This window comes from Diuraphis noxia, unplaced genomic scaffold, assembly GCF_037042655.1.
Source record: "Diuraphis noxia isolate RWA-SAM2 unplaced genomic scaffold, SU_Dnox_SAM2 contig0002, whole genome shotgun sequence".
NCBI classification, from domain to species: Eukaryota; Metazoa; Arthropoda; class Insecta; order Hemiptera; family Aphididae; genus Diuraphis; species Diuraphis noxia.
The window spans coordinates 31,633,396-31,656,178 of NW_028301712.1; the positions used below are offsets into that span (position 1 = coordinate 31,633,396).

General features: G+C 27.7%; 2 protein-coding genes across 7 annotated transcripts; both read left to right on the forward strand.

The window, feature by feature from the left end:
• Nucleotides 1-94: 94 nt before the first annotated feature.
• On the forward strand, nt 95-19,459 carry Gart (trifunctional purine biosynthetic protein adenosine-3 Gart). 4 transcript variants are annotated; one of them, XM_089220895.1, is made up of 19 exons: nt 10,014-10,166; nt 10,255-10,393; nt 10,487-10,569; nt 11,410-11,499; nt 12,448-12,695; nt 12,775-12,955; nt 13,014-13,224; nt 13,283-13,413; nt 13,498-13,621; nt 13,690-13,903; nt 13,965-14,187; nt 15,267-15,465; nt 15,526-15,777; nt 17,428-17,631; nt 17,842-17,982; nt 18,170-18,312; nt 18,405-18,524; nt 18,583-18,840; nt 18,916-19,459. In XM_089220895.1, exons 3-19 carry the CDS (start codon nt 10,495-10,497, stop codon nt 19,132-19,134), a joined length of 3,033 nt encoding a protein of 1,010 aa, XP_089077021.1. In that variant the 5' UTR covers nt 10,014-10,166; nt 10,255-10,393; nt 10,487-10,494; the 3' UTR covers nt 19,135-19,459. The 4 variants fall into 4 exon arrangements, with proteins under 4 accessions (XP_089077024.1, XP_089077021.1, XP_089077022.1 ...); XM_089220896.1 differs by having other exon boundaries at nt 10,255-10,367; XM_089220898.1 differs by lacking the exons at nt 10,014-10,166; nt 10,255-10,393 and adding an exon at nt 95-225.
• A 50-nt stretch (nt 19,460-19,509) lies between these two features.
• On the forward strand, nt 19,510-22,207 carry LOC107164830 (dynein axonemal light chain 1-like). Of its 3 annotated transcripts, XR_016190492.1 has the most exons (7): nt 19,510-19,786; nt 19,865-20,033; nt 20,102-20,253; nt 20,316-20,608; nt 21,213-21,343; nt 21,622-21,918; nt 22,052-22,207. XR_016190492.1 is itself a non-coding variant. In XM_015512791.2 (6 exons), the coding sequence occupies exons 2-5, from the start codon at nt 20,028-20,030 to the stop codon at nt 21,317-21,319; spliced, it is 558 nt and encodes a 185-aa protein (XP_015368277.1). In that variant the 5' UTR covers nt 19,510-19,786; nt 19,865-20,027; the 3' UTR covers nt 21,320-21,343; nt 21,622-22,207. The 3 variants fall into 3 exon arrangements, 1 of the variants encoding a protein (XP_015368277.1); XR_001506066.2 differs by having other exon boundaries at nt 20,316-20,604; nt 21,622-22,207; XM_015512791.2 differs by having other exon boundaries at nt 21,622-22,207.
• Nucleotides 22,208-22,783: the final 576 nt, after the last annotated feature.

Consider the following 22,783-nt stretch of genomic DNA (forward strand, 5'->3'; position numbering starts at 1 on the left):
GACGAAAGAACGCAATAAGAGGATATGGCCGAGAGCGGTTATCACTACTCCGTGTCGCCGAGACTTACCACGAGATCCGTACAACTGCTGCTGCTCGTACGCCTATCGATCATCGACGGTTCTCTTCCGCCGTCGCGGACGATTTGTTGCCGTCGACGATCGCGAATTTCAAATCGACGGGCATCGCTGGACGATCAACCGGACGTGATAGCCAGCCGAGATTGTGTAAGTGTGTGTCTGTGTGTGTGTGTAAGTGTCGTGTGTGTGCTTACAATAATAATAATATTATTATCATGTCGCGACGTTCAAATCCATAGTGAAAAAATTTAAATCATTCCCAAGAGGGGGAGCACGAAACTATATACAATAGTATTAATAGTAAATTGTATCATCGTTATCGTATGCGATTGTTATTATATTCTATTTTATTTTCATTTTTTTTTTTTTTTTTTTTTATCGATATTATAGATTACAGTATTTACACGTTCGATCTGTGTTGATAGTTGTTGTCACTACATAGACAGTTACCATCGTAGTTACTACGTAATATTGTATCTACACGGTGTGTTATGCTAACTATACTAATATTAAATAATAATAATAAATAACAAATTACAATTTAATATTTAAAATATTATGTAGGTGCGCGCGAGGTGACACATTATTATGTGTTGTGTATACTACGGGTGTGTGCCGTGTGCGTGCGTGTAAAAAACACAGATGATAAAACAAAACACGAGCGCAAGCGCACTTTTGCGGAGGGGCAACATGGCGGAGGCACAAGGCCGTCGTCATCATCGTCACCGCCGCCGATGGTGGTGGACGATCGGATGATGTCTCTACGTGTGGCCCGTGTGGGCCGTGTGGGATACACCACACACGTGACACGTCACACGCACGACTCATTCCGTTTAATAATATACTCATCGTACATCCCTGGGGTGCGGCGTGTGAGATTCTTAATACTGCTTCTTAAGGCCCGTTTACGAAAATAGTACTTTGGTACTATCACGAGATAGTTATGGCTGAGATTTTAATGACCTTAAAAAATAAACGCAATAATAACTCGAAGGAAATAAAATGACTTAAAAAATGTTTCATATAAAAAATATAATGATATTTACGATCGACTCGTAGTATTTATTTTGTCTGGTTCTTTATTAAGCAAATTAAATACAAGTATAATAGTTTATACTTAAATGAGATAGTTTTGAATGCTACCAAAAAAATCAAGAAAAATGAAAGTACGTAAGACGCGAATTTTATAGCTACACTAATTTGAATCGTAAGATAATAAGCATATTAAAAATTAAATTATTATAGAACTTTTTAAATGAGAAAAATTAAAAAACTAGTTATTCCAATCGGGGAAGCAGCTTTTTCCAATTTGTTTTTTTGAAAAAAGTTTTGCTTCTTCCGTACTACACTCACTATTTTTGTTATTTTATAAGGTTAGGTTAGGTTTCTTGAACTTGGAATTACCGTTTGTTAGTCATACATTATACATACATAAGGTCTTGTATCAGTTGTATCTTTAAGTACAGTGTTACTTAATATATAATTATGCAAAGTACACAATATTACTCTTTTACATAATATAGAATGTATAATAGCCCAAAGGTGTAAACTAAAAATGCATACAATAAAAAAATCTTTAAAATGTAAATATATTTAGATAAAGAATTAATAGTTATAAATTATAATAGTACCATTACATTGTGTTTAATACATTATTAGTAAACATTAAAATTAAGCCCTTAAAGTACGTACTATATTTTTTTTAACTAGAAAAAATGTTTACCTTTTCATTAATTTTATAATATCATGATTTATGACATCATGACTTAAAATTCTATTAGTTGACAATTTATCGACCTAAAATTTTGTTTACAAAAAGATAAGTGTAAAAAACTAAAAAAAAAACTCAAACTATCGCACTTCATTAAAAGAGACAATATACATCCGGGTCCAGGACTTTAATTTGAACAGTTTGACTAAGGTTATGCACTGGCGCCACTGTTAGAATAGGTATTATAAAAATATTATAATATATCTATTATCGAACTACATAAATAATGAACAGTCAGTGTCCACTGTGACCAGCGGTGACTAGTGTTTGGTGAATGTTGTGTAAAATCGTGAACCGTAGCAGTGGGTATACATACTTTACTATCTACCCTATCTATATATTATAATAGATTTCAGTATTAGTAGGCCTTTTTCACGTAATAGGCAAGCCAGATAAAGTGACAATGATAAAAATGAAATATCATATCTATACTTAGTCAAAATAAAAATGTTCTCTCTTATTTAGAAATTATAATATTTTATCCAAGTCCTTATTATCAACTATGTAAATTAAATACAAGTAAAATGTTTAGTTTTATACTTTAAGGTTAGGTTAGGTTAGGTTTATGCTATACGCACTTGTAAGATGGAGACAACCCATGCGAGTACAACGTCCTCTTAACACATTTATTTCTTGCATAAGATGTATACAAATCAAAAAATGATAACGAAAAAATCTTTAAAATTGAAATAATATCACAAATTGACAAAATATATGAAATAATATTAATAAGCAATTATATATTTTTCTTATTTTAAAACATTTAAATTAATTTGATAATTTGGCCGATATCATTCAATATTTGTTAGAATTGGCAATAATAAAATTGAGGAGTAGGTAGTACTCGTATTGTGCAAACAGATCCTCCTCTGTTGTCGGTTCTAACCTGGAAAAAAAAAGAATTGACAATAAAAATAATAAAATGAACCATAAACCCGGCCGAATTTTATTCACCAGGATATGGGTAAAAATTTTAAAAACTGAAATTATATGATCCTTCATAAATAGGTCTTATAGTTAGCCTTATTGTGACGTTGTACCACATGGTAATACAGTATAAGTTAAATGCGTTTTTATCAAAGTCATGACCTTTATTTTTTTATTTTTTTTATTGAACGTTACAGCTTCGGCAGCATAGGCCATTAGCTTTGAGTTTTATACAATTATATACTTATAAATATTTACGTAGAATAGGAAGAAAAAAAAACAGTTTATACAATATTAGTGACTTATTACTATTAATTATATTATATGCTTTTTTCTAAATTGAATGCCTTGAGGAAAGATATGATGGTTTCTGGTAGGCAGTCGGGACCGATAATTTCGTACAGGTTGGAAGGTATGTTATGCTTTTTACGTTCTTCCTCGTTGGATCTGCACTCGGTCAGCAAGTGTTTAACAGTGAGGGTCGTTCCGCACGAGGGGCATTCTGTTGGTGTTTGGTTGTTCATAAGGTGACCATGAGTGAGGAGGGTGTGGACCGATTCTTAGTCGGGTTATTATTATTTCTGTTTTCCTATGACCTTTATTGTATTATAATTTATAAATTATTAAAATACGACCTATATAATAGGCTTTATTATATTTTGTATGATATATTATTGCTATAAACTTTTGAGTCATTACCTACCACCTTACTTCGGTAGAAGTTTAAATAGGTTCATGATATAAAATATAAATATATACTAAATAGGCATTTAATATGCCTGAAATTTATTTAAATAATTAATAATTCGAAAATGGCGTTGCGTATAAAAAATATAATTAAAAAAACGTTTAGTTTCAAGTTTCCATAAATAATATTTTAGAATATTACAACAAAATATTGCTAAAATCATTATTCTTTGTTTAATATCTAATTTTGCCAAAATTTTAATTTCAAATGTCTATACAAAAAAAAATCATAATAAGCACATATTTTTAGATTTTTAAATTTAAACAACTATTTTTAAGAAACCTTCAATAAAATATTCACGACACAACTGTTAAAATAGAAAACTATGTGTAAACTTTTAACTGTAAACTATATAATATTGGCACGATTTTATCAAAAAGTGAACTTCATTAACTAAATTCATAAAATAAAGGGAACACAATTTTATGATAATAATAAATAATACTAAAATTGGGTCCGAATAAGAAAAATTCTAATCTTTACCCTATAATAGCTTAAATAAAAAAATTCAACTCAATCTATCTTCCATCATATGGCATACAGATCGTGTTTTAAAATGTAAACAAATCTCTCTAATATTCAAATATAATCAACAATAAACAGATAAATCGATCATACTACATATTGTGAATTTGTATAAAATATGAATCTGTAATAACCTAACCTTCGACGAATGCGTGATATATTAAAATAAATAAGTTATAAAATTAAACATGGTACCAATATAGTTGCGTCTCGTTTAAGTCTCACGTGTCTTTTATTTTTGTCTTCGATAATCTCCTTGGCCGTCGCCACCGCACCACGTGGGGGCCCGTGACGTATAGTTAACTCTATGGCAAGGGTTCACCAAATAGCGGCCCGCGAATGCATTTTAACCGGCCCGTAGACTGAGAGGAAAAACCAATAATTTAATTATATTTTCATTAAATTTAGTTAAATAATTAACAAGTTTATATTTTTCTATTTAGAAATAAAATATTTTTTGCCAACCGGCATATTATAATAAATATTATGTACTTTGATTTTTTATGGCCCGCCAGAGTTTTCCGAATTCTTAACAGTAGTTTATTAATATTAGTAAAAATATTAATTGGTGACCCCTGATCTATGGCATAGCGGGTCCCACTATGACGCTATAGTAGTTATGATTCGTTAATTGATATATTTGTGGTCACCAACATTATTAATATTGTCTCTGATTCAGGGGCGTCATTTCAGATTTTTTTCGGGTGTGCGAAGTTTCAAGCAGCCAGCAGGCCATTTTGAAATTTCACCAGGTCATATAAAAACGTATTCGTATAATACGTATATGTATATTATCCTGCGTTCAATTATTTCCATACATTATAGACCAGTTATTACAATTTGATTTTAATCATATAAATAATTGTGCATTCGTGGCACGTGCATTATTTTAGGCTTCAGCAAGGCGCAGGCCAATAAATTGTAACATTCTAAAAGTAAGGGGTGTAACGTGCAACCGCACACCCTGACTGGCCTTACCCCCCCCCCCCCCAAATGACGCCCCTGCTCTGATTCGGTCTCTTAAATATAAATTTGTACAAAAAATAATTTTATTAATTATCATTTATCAATTATCATCAAATATTATAAATGTAAAATTTAGTTTTGAAGGCAAGGGCAACACCTAATCTTTGAAATGATAAACTAAATACTAAATCAATTTCAATATAAGTTATATCAATAATCAATTAATTTTGGTACAACTCCTAGCTATGGCCTATATAGTCCCCAATACACTTGAATTTTGTCTTTAAAATATGGAAATTGAATTTTGTTTGTTTATTTATGTTTTCCCAAATGGGATTTGTATACTATTAACCCTCAAACTACAACTATAGATACACTTTCCTGCCAGAAAATAGATATTGAAGTTGTACTTGTATCTTAAAGCAATTAAAACATATGGAACATGTATACATAAAGTAGATTTTTGTTTTCTAACCGTTTTGAGTTAAAAATCTGACTAAATCTTCAAAATCAAGAAAATTATAAATTTCCAGCAAAAAAAAATTTCAAAAATACTAAGCATATTTTTTTATCCACAATAATTAAATGTATATTAATTAGGTATGTTATTTGATCGATGATTACTATTAATAAGCATATTAAGCCTTATTAGGCATCTATATATACGTCTATACCTTTTTTTTTCCTGTTCAAAAACCAGGTACGGGTGGGAACTGTTCAGCACAATACTGCCACCCGTCCCTGTATCGTTTATTCACCAAATAAGACAATCACTCTATACAAAAATTGGGGGTGCTTTGAATGCTTATAAAAAAAAATTGTGACCATACATATCTTTTATTTTTCAACTGCTATTGTAAAAATATGTTAGGAGCCTTGTATTAAATTTCCAAATCTTAGATTTAAAAACAAAAACTTTTATGAATTTCTATCTAAGATAATTTGAACATTGCCGTAATTTTTACGTATTTAGTCAACATTTGAACTTTAAATGCTTATAAAAAAACTCGTGCCTATGTATTTTTAATATTTTTTACAACTGCTATTGTTACAATGTGTTAGAAGCCTTTTATTAAATTTTCAAGTTTTTCTACCCGACAAATAAATTTTTATCGATATTAATTTAAAAAAAACTAATAATGATCAAAAATTACATATAGGCACCTATGAATAGTTCAGCTTAAGTCAATTTTTTTGAAAATTGCATGGAGGATAGAATGTACTTATATAAACATTCGGTGAAAATGTCATGTATCTATGGTAATTTTTTTTAAAGTTACATCAAAAACCAAAATCGATTTTGTCGAAAACTGATTGTGCGTAAAATTTCCCGTTTTTCCCTTAAATTTTAGTTTGTTTATCCCGATTATTTGGAAAAATTATTGAGAATTTTTTACTTTTGACCCCCTTAAAGTACCAACTAGATTCATTTTCTGATCGAACGAGGTACTGAAGTCAAAAATCAAAGCACTTTTACTGCCCCAAAACGTTATGTAAGATACAAAAAAAATACACAATCATGGTAAAATCAATACATTCCTCGCTCCACTCAGAATCTAAAACAGTAAAAAGGATGTAGTAATATAGTCATAGTCATATTACTCATATTCATACAGATATTATAAATTATAATTAACTACATCAATAAAATTGTACAAACTATAATATGATAAAAACTTCTATAGATTATGTTTATTTATATATAATATATATATATATATATATATATATTCAATTTAATAGAATTTCATATATGTTAGATACTCATATTATAGGTTAGGCGTAGGTACCTGACTAAGTAAAACGGGCAAAGCTCAAGGCACAGATTAAATACAAAATAATGTTTGAGATAAGCATGCAATACATATTGATATTACATAGTATAAATGTATAATTTAATGTTTTAACTGAAATTACGGACTCAAAAATAAATTTTTATTAGATGCCTACCTGGTACCTACTATATTATATGCATACTGATTACTGGCTATTATATTAATCTATTTAATTTCTATAATTCTTTTTCTTACAATTGAGACTTGAGGTCGAAGTGGCAAGCTTTTAAATTGAGTGAAGTGATGGTAATTATTAATTATATATGTACATTATAGGTACCTATATATAATATTATGTAAAAATAGTCAAGTTAAGTTTAACAGTAAAAGTACTTATAGATTAGGCATACTATAAGTACTGGCTTATTGTTTAGACTAGTTTACAGATCAATACCTACGCGTATTTAATCGTTAAATTAATACCTATTTATAATATAGAGACTAATTCAATAAATAGTCTATATAGGTTTAACTTGTTTTCATCATAGGCCATAAGCACTTTAAAGTTCATCATTAGTCATTATAGTCAACTATCTATCAACAAAGACTTTATTTTTTTTTTGTAATTGTAGGACAAAAAAAATACAGTTATAACTATACCACAAAATAATATGATTATACCATTGCGATAATGTGGGCTAGCTATACGTCAATATCTCATTAGGTAGCTATAGCCTATAATAGGCTATAGCGTTGTTTGTATTATCTAATATCTGACCTTTTTCTTGGTGGTCGATGATCAAGAGCAATGGATTTAAATTTATATTTTCCATATTTAATAATACCCTCACTACAATGCATAATAAAATATTAATACCTATTCGACATTACAGCTGTCAAAAATGAAAAATCATAACACAGTAACTACGTTTAACAAAACTATTTTTTTTTTTTTTTTATTATTTAATCCTCATTCCTAGTACTACTGTCTACTGTTAATTCTAATATCATACTTTTGAATGTACTTATCTACTACTTACCCAGGGGCATCTCCAGACCTTGGGTATGGGGGAAGGGGTGAAATAATAAAAATGAATATCAATTTACACCGTAAAGCACGATTTTTTTAGCAAATATTGTATAATATAATATAATAATAATAATAAATTTTAATGAGTCTATGACCAAGAATCTGTGTTTATGATAACAATACATGAAGCTATTTGATATAATATTATAATTTCACGTAAAAAAAAATTTTAAGCACTTTAATATAAATCGTAAAATTCACTAATAATTAGTAATTATACTATGTATATTGTATAACGTATAAGTCGGTCTACATTATGGGAGGGCAGTCGCCCTCTTAGCTACCCACACAGCCACACAGGAACGCCCCTGAACCTACCAATATCCCATAGGCTCAGTTCCAGCAAGGTATATAAGTTTTAATTTAGGTTTGTACCCCGCCTAAACGCCTATTATATTTGCCACTTTTTATAATTTATTTAAAACCCTTTGTGATATAATCAAGGGAAAATATGTCACCGCTATTACTTATATCAGTCAATTCGTACCTTAACTACTACTACTAAAAACCTTAACCGTACTACCATACGCTCAAATATTTATTGCAAAAAAAAAATCATTTCCGAATCATGTAGTATTTCTTAGTAAAAAAATCTAACATTTCTTTATTACAGACAGATACACAGCAGCAGCTGCTAGAAAGCTCTTCCAAGATCTGTAAATGTACCTAACTACCTGTCGGCCTAAGTTACAGACTAATTTAATTACCTAATATTGCAACTTATAAAGTTATATTATATAGGTATAACACCTACCACATATTTTAGAAAACTTTTTTTTCCACATTGTATTTTTTAGACTTTAATAATATTATAGATAACTAAGATTCACAACTCGTTTACCGTCTAACTATCTTCTGTCGAAATCGGTAGGTACTTAAGAATAATAGGTGTAATTCAATAATTCATAATTCCACAACTATGTAAGTATATCTGGCATCCAATCAACTATTATATCGTTCACAGACTTATATAGGAGACGTGACTTCTATTTTTTACACCCTCCACACTCCACATCGCACTGCCTCCCCTCAAAAATAAATAAAGTTAAGTTATAAAAAAAAATCATAAATTGTTCTCAAACAGAAAGTAGAATTTATTATAGAGTACCTGCTGATAAACAAAAATTATTTAAAATATTACAATTATCTAAACTTAAAAGAATTATTCTTTTTTTTGTGACTTCTTAAAAAAAAAACTTCAAGTATAGGCTACAAATTACATTCGTGTGCGCATGCGCCTATGTGCTACCAATGCTACCATTGTATATATTTAAAGAGACTTTAATAGACTGCAGAACTAACTGGACTAAATGATTAAAATAATATGTTCCTAGACATCTGAGTTCCTTTGTCGTCTATTCTCTATTACTCTATAATAGTCTATATATAATAGATAATAGTATAATCAGGCATTCGTTGATATTTGATTTTATAATTTGGTATACTTAATGAATTACAGTATACTTATCAAATAATACAAGAATAGAGATAAGTATATAGTTAATAATATAATATATATAATGTATGTATTTAATTTTCAAGACGATATTGGGCCCCACTAAACATTTTCGTGTATGAATGTTTTAAATCATTAATTGGTAGTAATAATTATTATTAAAAGCTTTATCAGAATGAAACTAATTATGTTTTAATGGCTGGTCATTAAATTCTGTTGTGATATGGATTAAAAATAACCATTTTTAATTTTGGGCATAAAAAGTTGGTTGCATATTATCAAATTATAATAAGTTACAATATACCTAGACACATAGTTATATAGATAATAATATAGTACGTTATACTATATTAAACGTATTTAACAATCTAATAATTTTTGGAAGCTAAACATTATTATTATGATTAAATTTATATTTTTGCAAATTATACGTCGTTAAATATCCAAAACACAATTTACAAGACACCTGAATATTTAAAATTTCATTCCCGCTTTTTTACTAAAAAAAAAAAAAAATAAGACACTATAATGATTCTGTGACTATAATCTTGTACTCAATTTTGGCGGTTAACATAATTTACTCTTTAAGGTTATTATATAATTACTGATATTGATGAAGTTAGTGATTATAAAATCACGTTTTGTGATCCATTTATCAACAATCAAATATTATCATGTTTGATATTTCCTCTTCCATTATTGACCAATAGGTGTTATTTCATAGATTATTATTATCCATTATCCACTGACCGCTACATTGAAAAAGTTGTGGTCCTCAATCGTAAAGAGGAATTCATAATCAATATTCAATATTGTATTTTAATCTACTTGTATGTGACTATGCCAGTCCAAATCTCTGATAACTAATAAGTAATAACTAATAATTACTAACCACATTGCATAATTCATTGTTATTAGATACTCCTGCAGCAGTACATTAGAGCTACTGACGCACTTGTTGCTTTTTGTGCAATATTCGTTTTGTTCATTTTTTCCACGTGGTCTTACACGGTTTTGGCCTAAGTCCTCAGGTAGTTTTAAGCGACGAGTGATTCATGTAATAATATTGTATAATATGATACCTTTATAAGTTTATTGAAGACATCGTGGATTTTCCATTCATTTAACAGAAGATATTTATTTTTTATAGATTTTGTAATGGCTAGTGTACTTGTGGTTGGTGGTGGAGGTCGAGAACATGCAATTGCCTGGAAACTGACACTTTCTTCAAAAGTAAGAATAATTTGAATTTGAAATTATTATATCAAATTAAAACGATTTAATGGTTATTATCATTAATTCGTTTTATATTTGGGTTTAGTGTATTAATTTGTGACTGTTAAATATAATTTGAATTCTTTACCCAACAATTTATATAAGGTATGACGTTACAAGTGTTTATAATAGTTGATTATACTAGTTGCATGAAAATCTGATTGACTAAAATGTAACACACTAATCATGGGTTACTTAATGTGTTAATCTTAGCCAATTTTTTAATCAGTTTTTGATGATTGCCAGTGTAACCCATCATACTATTAGGTATTTAGGAATTGATTTTTTTTATGCGACTGCATACCATAAGTATCATTTCTGAATTATAATTTTTATTTAAAATTTTTGGATTAATCAATTTTCTTATTTTCTAGATTATATAAATCAAACAATTAATCAGATGATTCAGATGTATATTTTATTTATTTTTAAGCTTCCATTCATCATTGTATTATTATATTTAAAAATCTAAATCAAGTTAAACAGTTTAGGCAAAATCTAATGGGACATAATATCTATATTTATTTTTTTGACTTGTTTATAAGATTATTTAATTATTTATAATTATTTAATAGTATTGAGTGAAAATGAACTGGTATAAGTCTTCCACATTATGTCAAAGACATTGATTATGTATTGTTTACATTTTTTATGGTGTTTAATACCTTTAGTGGAGACGGTGAAGTTATAAAAATTGTATTTGTCGATAAATCTACATATTTAAATATATTTATATATCTATTATTTTATAATATATCATAAAATATTAATCATTTTAATACTTTTTTCTTTTTACAGGTGAATAAAATTTATATTACACCAAATAATGTTGGAGCCGTAACATTGCCTCAAGTTGAATTTGTAGATTTGGATGTCAACAATTTTGAGGTATAAAGATATAAAATATTGATATTATATTTGTTATTAAAAATAATATCAACTGATAGTGTATTTAAACATAGATTAGGAAGTTTCCTTTTTTATTTCTATATTCATTTTCTGTAGTACTTTGAACATTTTTTTTTTGTTTTAATACTTTTGAGTTTTTCGATTAAAACTTTTAATAGATTTATTTTTGACAGCAAACCATACAATTTTTATTTCTCAAATTTTTGAAATGAAGATCAAACTTGTAATTTTTTTATTCATACTCAAACCTAACTAAACTATTAAAATATAACATTATGATAAAAATACCATCACAACTTAAAAGTAGTCGTAAGAATAAAATATTTGGTTTTTTTATTGAATTCAGTTTAGGTCTTGATTTCATTGCTCTAAATATTTGAAATTTCCAGTTTTATTTTTGAACAATTTGTAACATTGCTAATTCTATGTTATAATTTATGGTTATTCAAAGTAAACAATTTTCAAGTGTACTGAAGTCTACATTATAAATAAATCATTTAATTGTATTATGTTTAATTTTTGAGTGAATTGAGCTACTACCAAATTTAGAAGTAGCATTTTAAATTGTAAATTAAAACATAACATAGGTTAATTAATTCAGAATAGTATACATTTTGTTTTGTCATGTGTTTGTGAAACCGAGACTACACATCATGCAGATATAGGATCTCCTTAATATTATTCTTTTGAAACTTATTCCAGTTAATTTTTGTCATTTGTCTTATAATCTCTAATGTGATAATGTTGTATGGTTTGGTTTAAATTTTGAGTTATTAAACAATTTGAGAATAGTATGTAAATGTAAAAGAAAACCATTAATAATTGCTGATAAAATAAATCTTGTAATAATTTTAATATTAGATATGTGATAATGTAAATATTTTTTTTTTTTGTAAAGGATTTAATGTTATTTCTTTACAATTATAGTGTTTGGCAAAATGGTGTGTAGAGAAATCTATTGACTTAATAATTGTGGGTCCAGAAGATCCTCTTGCATCAGGAATTGCAGATGTATTAGCTGCTTATAACCTAAATTGTTTTGGACCATCTACTAAAGCAGCCCGCATTGAAAGTGACAAAGAATGGTCAAAACAATTTATGAACGAATTTAATATTCCTACAGCCAAATGGAGATCATTTAATGATGTTAAACAAGCAACAGATTTTGTTTATTCGTAATTATTTTGATTAATATTTATAAATAAAATTTGTGTGATATATTATTTATTTAATCTGTATTGTAATTTTTACTAGTGCTGATTATCCTGCATTAGTAGTAAAAGCAAGTGGCCTTGCTGCGGGCAAAGGAGTGGTAGTTGCTTCTAATAAACAGGAAGCATGCTTGGCTTTAGATGCAATTTTAACAGAAAATAGGTTTGGTAAAGCTGGTCAGACCGTTGTAGTTGAAGAATTATTACAAGGAGAAGAAGTTTCAGTATGATATATTAACTTTAATCTTGAAAAGCATTTATATTGGTGTTATTTTTATGCAGGTTTTATGTTTTTCTGATGGTGTTAATATAAATGTTATGCTACCAAGTCAAGATTATAAAAGGGCATATAATCAAGACAAGGGTCCAAATACTGGAGGTATGGGAGCAGTTTGTCCTTGTTACAACATGCCTCAAAATGAGTTGGATGAAGCAAAAAATATTTTACAAAGGGCAATTGATGGTCTTCGTAGTCAAGGGACTCCTTTTGTTGGTAAGTATTTTAATTGATCGTTGTTATTTTTATAAATCATTTATTTTATGCTTTTTAGGTGTTCTTTATGCTGGTTTAATGGTAACCAATGATGGCATTAGAGTTTTAGAATTTAATTGTCGATTTGGAGATCCTGAAACCCAAACAATATTGCCACTATTAGAATCTGACCTTTATGATATTATGAAAGTATGTAATTAGTAATTACTTTAAATATACAGTTTTAAACAATTAATAATTTTATTAAATTTATGAATGTTAATACTTTATTAGGCATGTTGCAATGGTACTTTGAATACAGTTGAAGTTAAATGGAAAACTGATCAATTTTGTGTTGGTGTTGTGATGGCTAGTAGAGGATATCCATTAACATCCAGTAAAGGGGATGTAATATCTGGTAAATTATGCAACTGAGTTATAAATTAGACTTTTTTTGAAACATAATTATAATTGGGAATTTTTTAGGATTACCTAGTGTAACAAAAGGTATGGTGTTTCATATGGGCACTAAGTTAAACAATTATGGGGAATTGGTAACAAATGGTGGTCGTGTATTAATTGTGGTAACTACTCATCAAGACTTAGTTTTAGCAGCTGCTAGAGCCACTATGGCTTGTGGTAGAATTATGTTTAATGGCGCTCAGTTCAGAACTGATATTGCTCATAGAGGAATTGCTAGGTTTGAATTTACTCTTTATATTTCTTTATATTTTTTAAGTATTTTTAATTTATTATTGTAGAGCAATTCTCGCTAAAGGTGTTACTACTTACAAGTCTAGCGGTGTTGATATAACTGCTGGAAATAATTTAATTCCAATTTATAAACAAATGGTAGCTGTAACAAAACGGCAAGGAGTACTGGGAGATTTGGGTTCATTTGGTGCCATGTTTGATCTCAAAGCAGCTGCATTCAAGGACCCAATACTTGTGTCCAGTTCAGATGGAGTTGGCACTAAATTGAAGGTATGGATAAATAAAAAGATAATTATTATTTGCACAATAAAATTGTAATTGGGAGTTTTCAATGACTGGTCTGAGTGGCTTCTGCAGGTTCTCAAAAAAGATATGGGTTTCGTTGTCAGTAATAATTAAAAATTATATATTTTTTTCCCAACTCCTATCGATTGAAGGCCTTTATTTACAGTAGCAATGCTTGAATAAAATTTATGGCGGATCTAGTCTCAAGGACTCTATATAAAAACCAATATCCATTATTGTTATGATCATCCAATAGACATATAATATATTATAAGCTATCATAAGTTAATGGATCCTCCCTCCATAATTTTCATTTACTATTTATAATATAAGATATTAGATAAGTGACTATCGATCAAAAGTCGTTTTACAACTGTGTTGACTTTTTCATGTTTTTTTAAAAATATTTTATTACCTTTATATATCAGTGATAAGTATAAATTTTATGTTTCATCTACACTTGCACACTTGCACCAATCCGCTTAAGACAGAGTATCAGTGCCACCTTGGTGCAATAGTGCGGTATGCCGGTATGGTGGAAAACGCTATTAGTAATAAACTAATAAGTATGTCAGCAATTTATTAGTTTACTAGTGAACAGTTTACATCATTTGTTAGTTAATTATGGTTTTATTATTATTAAAAAGTTAATGATATAAATATATATTATATGAAAAAATTAAAATATATATCAATACATTTTCTGATATTTTTGCTTTCTGAATATTTATTTACTATGGTCACCATAATTTTGACACACTGGTTGAGAACTACTGCCTTAGGTTGTTATAGCTTAAATAATTGTTCAAAATTAATTTATTGCTAAATTACTTGGTAATATCTACAGTTAAGGTACAAAAAATTCTAGGTTAAAGGATAAATCGCTTCCAATTATTTATATTTACAAACTGTTATTGTAGAAGCAACTTGGACTTCTGACCAAAAATTCACAGATTCAGACCTACAGCTGAGAAATCACAAATATAACTCAATCGTCACAATACATATTTTTTTCTTGGACAAACATATTCATGTTTTTTATTATTATTTTATGAAATTTAAAGGTTGCTCAATCATGTAACAGTCATGAATCAATTGGACAAGATCTTGTTGCGATGTGTGTCAATGATATATTAGTTCATGGTGCTGAACCTTTGTTTTTCCTTGATTATTATGCAACTGGTCGATTGGAAGGAGGAGCTGTTGTACAAGTTGTTAAAGGCATTGTTGATGGTTGCCGTCAATCTGGATGTGCTCTTATAGGCAATTATTTGTTATGGCTTATTCATATAAATAAAAAATTGAATTTAAATTTATTTTTAGGTGGAGAAACAGCAGAGATGCCAGGTCTTTATCAAAATAATGATTACGATGTAGCAGGTTTTGCTGTAGGAGCAGTGGAGCGAAATAAGATTTTACCTCATATTGAAGATATTGTTTCTGGGGATGTTGTTATTGGTTTAGAATCAAGTGGTGTTCATGCTAATGGATTTAGTTTGATTCGTAAAATAATGGACATGGGTTGTCATAAATTTACAGATGAAGCACCCTTTAGCTTAGACAAGAAGACGTATGGTAACTTTGAATTGTACTAAAAACTACTTTTGAATTACCTTTTATTACATTTTCATGTTTTTTACAAGGAAAATATGTTTGTCATTATTTTACTATGAATGAAAATAAAAACTAAAAAAAGGTCAAAACAATCATAAAATGTCCCCTTCAAAAAAAAAAAAATGCGGGTAAGTCGTGGATGTCGCTCTGCTGTACAGTAGATTACAAGTGGGTTACTGTAATGGATGGAATTAAATTTGAATCCAATGATATTATATCATTGTATACGAAAAACGATTCTGAGCGAAGACAGTTTATCTGTCTAGGATATATTATAGATTATTAAAAATTTTCAAATCTTAGATTTAAAAAGAAAATTTTTTATGAATTTCTAGTTTGAAATAATTTGCGAATTTTTGTGATTTTCGTGATTTTTATATATGTTGTCAAAATTCAAACTTTGAATGCTTGTTAAAAAAAATTGTGACTACACATTTCTTTTATTTTTCAATTCCTATTGTAAAAATATGATAGGAGCCATGTATTAAATTTTCAAATCTTAGATATAAAAGGAAATTTTTTTATGAATTTCTAGCATAAAATAATTTATGAATTTTCGTGATTTTTACGTATGTTGTCAAAATTCAAACTGAATGCTTATAAAAAAAAATTGTGACTATGTATTTATTTTATTTTTCCACTGCTATTGTAAAAATATGTTAGGAGCTTTGTATTAAATTTTCAAATCTTAGAATTAAACAGAAAAACTTATGAATTTCTATCTAAGATAATTTGAACATTGCCGTAATTTGTACATATTTAGTCAACATTTGAACTTTAAAGTTTAAATGCTTATAAAAAAAAATCGTGTCTATGTATTTTTAATATTTTTCAACTGCTGTTGTTACAATGTGTTAGAAGCCTTTTATTAAATTTTCAAGTTTTTCTACCCGACAAATAAATGTTTATATAATACTTATATAAAAAATTCGGTGAAAATTTCATGTATCTACGGTCATTTGTTTTAAAGATACATCAAAAACCAAAATCGATTTTGTCGAAAAATGAGTGTGCGTAAAATTTCCCGTTTTTCCCTTAATTTTTAGTTTGTTTGTCTCGATTATTTAGAAAAGTATTAAGAATTTTTCACTTTTGACCCCCCCAAGTACCAACTAGATTCACTTTCTTATCGAACGAGGTATTAAAGTCAAAAATCGAAGCACTTTTACTGCCCCAAAACGTGATGAGACACAAAAAAAAAAAAACACATGGTAAAATCAATACATTCATCGCTCCGCTCAGAATCTAAAAAAGAAGTTAGTTGGCTGGATCAAATTCGGTGTACAAAACTTCTTTCAGTGTTGAAATTTAAATTGTTTGAAGAATGTTTTTTTCCTACTCTTTAACAACAGTTATCGACAGACAAAAAATATACATCATTGTATCATATACTTAGAATCTAATATAAATAAGAATTGTTTCTATTTTTTGATAAACTAAAGTTTTTTATTTTAACAATAGAAAATTGAATGAATTAAATAAAAATAATTTATGCTAACAATATTTGTATTACAAAAAAAAAATTGTATCATTTGCATTGATAATAGTTGAAATTTTTCAATAATTGTTCTTTTGCTATACATTTTTTAAAAGTTTGAATGCATTTTTTAGGAGAAGAATTACTGACTCCTACAGTTATTTATGTTGAGCGTGTATTGCCTTCAATAAGAAATAATAATATAAAAGCATTAGCTCACATTACTGGAGGTGGTTTAATAGAAAATATTCCACGTATTTTACCGAAAAATAAAAAAGTTGTTTTGGATGCTACTAAATGGAATATACAGCCTGTATATGGGTGGATAGCTGCAACAGGTATAGTTAATATTTATTCAATTTTAATTTTCATCTATTATTAAGTTAAGCATATTCCATGAGAGAATATTCAGTTTTGGCATCACAGATTAGGTCATTATTACAATCATGTGATCACTTATCACGCTAGCACTGGGTAGTTCCTAGTTAGAGAAAATGTGCATCAGTGACAAAATTATGTTGATTAATATATATAATTTGGTTTTATAGGTAGCATCAATGAATCAGAAATGTTACGAACATTGAATTGTGGCTTAGGTATGGTATTAATAGTTGATAAGAAACATGTCGAAGATGTTCTGTGTGCTACTAATGGTAAAGTTGTTGGAATAGTTGAAGAAAAAATGTCTGGTAAGTTCCCCCAGTTCACATAATATATCAAAAAATATACTTATCTTTTTGTAAACTGAGTAACAATACACACACATATATATATATATATATATATATATATATATATATATAATGTATGTATGTATATTGTATATAATCTAGAATAAAAAGAGCTCAAAGTGTAAACTTTCATTAATATTTGTAGACGAACCATCAGTTGAAGTTAAAAAATTTGCAAATGCCATGGAGCCTTTGATGCGTCCTCATATTCAGACCTATGTGGCATCTAGAATGCATCCAAAAATGCGTGTAGCTGTTCTTATTTCAGGATCTGGTACTAATTTGCAGGTAAACTATAATCCAAACAATTATTTTTTATAATGATAAATAATTCAAAAATTCTTTCTTAATAATTTGTGTGTGTGTTTTTTTGAATGTAGTCGTTGATTGATGCTACTACTGATGACCCATCTATGATGTCTGAAATTGTTTTAGTAATTTCTAATAGACCAGAAGTTGAAGGACTAAAACGTGCCAGGCGTGCTGGTATATTGGCTTTGGTAATACGTCTATAACTTTAATTTTATTTATGATATTAATTTATATTTATTTGTTTAGGAAATAGATCATACTAAGTTTAATACCCGTGAAGAATTTGAAGATGAAATGTTGAAAGCATTAGATCAAACACAAGTAGATGTTGTTTGTTTAGCTGGTTTCATGCGCGTGTTAACAAATAACTTTGTGAACAAATGGAGAGGTAGACTATTAAACATACACCCTTCACTTTTACCTTTATTCAAAGGTCTTTATCCTCAAAGGCAAGCCCTTGAATCTGGCGTTAGAGTTGCTGGCTGTACAGTCCATTTTGTAGAAGTAAACATTTTTTTTTTATTATTATTATTATTATTTTTTTTTTTATATAAACTTATTTCTGAATGAAATTTTTAGTTAGAAATTGATGCAGGAGCAATCTTAGTACAAGAAAGTGTGAACATAAGTGTAGATGAAACAGAAGAAAGTCTCATTGAAAAAATTAAGAAGGTTGAACACATTGCTTTTCCAAAGGCATTAAAACTGTTTGCTACCAATCAAGTTTATTTGGATAAAGATATTGGTAAAGTAAAATGGTTATCAAATTCAAGTGATGTGTTTAGAAATATTGTTTAAATAACAATTAATCATTTTTATATTAATTGTATATTCCATCATTTTTATTTTATTTTTCCATTAGATATAAATATATAATTGTTTCTGAATACACTTACAAATTTACAATACTTTAAATATTGTTCCAAAGTATATGTTTCTTGTGTCTATTTTTTTTTACTATAATACTGTGTATTTAAAAAAATATTATTTTTGTTTTTTTTACACATTTCGTTCTTTACAAATTTTATAATTTTTTAGATTCAACCGATATCAATTTATAAAAGATAACTGTTTTAAATTGTAATATGATATATGTTTCAATAAATAGAAACATTATTTCTTTTTTTCCTTTTCTTTTTTTTTTTTTTACAGGATATATTGAACATTTAGTATAAATAATATTACTACTAATTAATTTGATCAAATATAATGGGAACATTGGGAACTCATGTCATCGTGTTTATTTTAGCACATATTCTTGTTGTAAATAAAGTCTTACAGATTGTATATATTCAATTGAAAATAAAAGTATGATGGAATTAAGTCTAGTAAGAAAAATATTAAACATTAATGAAAGTTTAAACAATTAAATCTCAATAACATGATTTGGAATGTCAATGTAAAATTTACTTTCCTAGTATGTTAAATTATGATTTAATATTATAAAAATGTGAGACATAGACTTTAGACAATTATATTTCTATAATATAAAATATAACAGTAGTTAATTCTTAAATATCCTGTATAGAAATTAGGTGAGTTAAAAAATGAAAAGTACATTACATCAATAACTTAGAGGTAAACAAAAAATACAACTAAAGTACATTACCATAGCAACATGATATATCTTATTGCGTGTTTTATCTATTCTTGCATATGATTTTAAATCAAAGATTATATGTTGAATAAAAATGGGAGTAAGTATTTAATAATGAAGGTAATTAATTACTAAATATTTATTTCAAAATACTATTTTATTTAATAGGATTTAAAAGCAACTACAATAAAAGATGCAATAAAAAATTGGGAAGATGAAAATAAGGAATCTGCTAGTGAAGCTACAAATATTTGTTTACAATTTCAGTGGCCACCTATAGAAAAAATGGATAATAATTTATCTGTTTTAACTAAATGCGAGTATGTTTTTATTATAACAAAATTATACATTTTTAATATGCAAGTATTAATATTTGTTTAAGGAAATTATCATTAAGTACAAATATGATTGAAAAAATAAATGGTCTTGCTGCTTTAAGACACTTAAAAATTTTATCGTTGGGGCGAAACTATATTAAAGCTTTTACTGGACTTGAACCATTGGCTGAAACATTAGAAGAATTATGGATATCTTATAACTTTATTGAAAAAATGAAAGGTGTCTTAGGCATGCGTAAACTTAAAGTTTTACATATGTCCAATAATAATGTTAAAGAATGGGCAGAAGTAAATAAGCTTGCAGAAATGGAAAATCTTAAAGACTTTTTATTTGTTGGTAATTTATTATTATGTAGTATGTACCTTCTTCATTAAAATTAGGTATAACATTTTAATTTACACTTAAATTGTATTACTATTTAGTGGTTACAAATAAGTAGGTACACCCCCTTGGCCATCAGTTCCCAATTAGTGTGGATAATCGACGCTCCACACTGTTATAACTTTTTACATTGAATAATTAATTTAAAATCATTCATCAAAAATAAAACTATTATTAACATTATTTAAAAAATGTGATGTTGGGTATTATGCACACCTATTTCTATTTAGTTTTGAATGTTATTTGTTACTATATTATGTATAACTCAATAGTTATTGTCTATATTATAATTTTAACAAACATACAAATACTTAAAAATGTATACGCAATATGACTTACAAATTACAATGGCATATATTACTCATATACATATGTTATACGTTAGAAGTTCATATTAATTTATACAGATAAGCCATAAGGCTTGTAGATATGTAGTTATAGAATATAGAAAAATAATAATATTTATCATATTCTTCAACAATACGAAATTAGTTTACTTACAGGCATTATCTTGTTTAACCTCATTTTAATTTATAATTACAATTTTGAATTTTCTCAGGAAATCCACTTTACGAATGTTTGGATGAGTCTGTATGGCGTAGTGATTGTATTAGAAAGCTACCTAAACTAGAAATATTGGACGGAGTACCAATCATAAGAGAATAAAATATACATCTCAGTTGAAAACTAGTATGTCTATATTTAGTATTTACTTGATAATTTAATATTTTGTTTCATTTAAAAAATAAAAATGCATAATTTATTATTACGATGCCGGATTAAGATATTTTATATTTATGGTTTGAAGTTATAAAAGTATAACGCGAAAATATTTGGTGTATAGAGTTGTAACCTTGCCGGTATCAATTGTTGAATTATCAATATATCGAGAATGAAACTATTTAAAATTCTGGCATTGTGATTTGTGGTTACACGTGTTACGTACTATTTAATTTTATCAATTTTAGGAACCACTTAATTTTTTGACAAACCGTGTGGAAATAATATGTGGATGGATCATTATATTATTATAAAAGTGTCATACGTCTGACGTCATTTACGACGTGCACATTATTTATTTATTTAACGAATCAGAAATCAGACTAAAAGGCCTAAATCGCAATATATGTTATATTTACCCTCTTCCCGCTCTCACTCGCAGCCTCATCCCGTCGTTTGACTCGTCACGTGTGTGACGTGCAGCCCTGTAAAGTATTTGAGTATAAGTACTTTTTAAATACTTTCAGCATCAAGTATTTTGAATGGTATTTTAAATACTTTTTTAAGTATTTTTGTATTTTTTGTACTAAGTACTTGTTTGTATTGAATACTTTGGTTTTTTATTTCGAAAATTTTTTTTTTTTTTTTCATTAAATTCAATACTCCGCTGCCAAGCAGTGCTTCAGTGGAGCGGGTATTTAGTGTGGGTGGAGCAGCTATGACCAAAAAGAGAAGCAGTATGACCGATGAACGTTTTGAAAACATTATGTTCTTAAAATATAACAAAAATGTATTTAATAAATAATAAATAAAATAAAAATTATTATAAACTTACTATATGTGTCTATATTACGATAAATCATTAGAAACCTTTAAAAACCAAAAGTATTTGAAAAGTATTCCAAATACTTTTTTAAAGTATTTGAGTAGTATTTGAAATACTTTACAATTAAAGTATTTGAGTAGTATCTTAAATACTTTATAAAAAATGTAGTTATTTGAGTATTTACTCAAATACTTTTTAAAAGTATTCTTTACAGGACTGGTGACGTGGATTATGTGGAGGGCCTTATTTCAGAACATACCAAAACAAACTATACTCATATACACATAATATAGAACTTATCTCTGCATGTCTATTAAAAAAATAATTTTTCAATTATTATTATCATTAAATTATTTATTCCGATATTTATCATTTATCATCAATTATTAATAGTTTAAAATAATATGCTATCAATTTTGACACAAAATTTTATTATAATATCTTTAACCTATATTTTATTTTATTTTCTGTGACAATATTATATACATACACCTATTACCTTCACCAAAGCTTATAATATGATGGTGGATGTACATATAAAGTATAGTTACCAAAAGAAAAAAAATCACAACTTATACTATGAT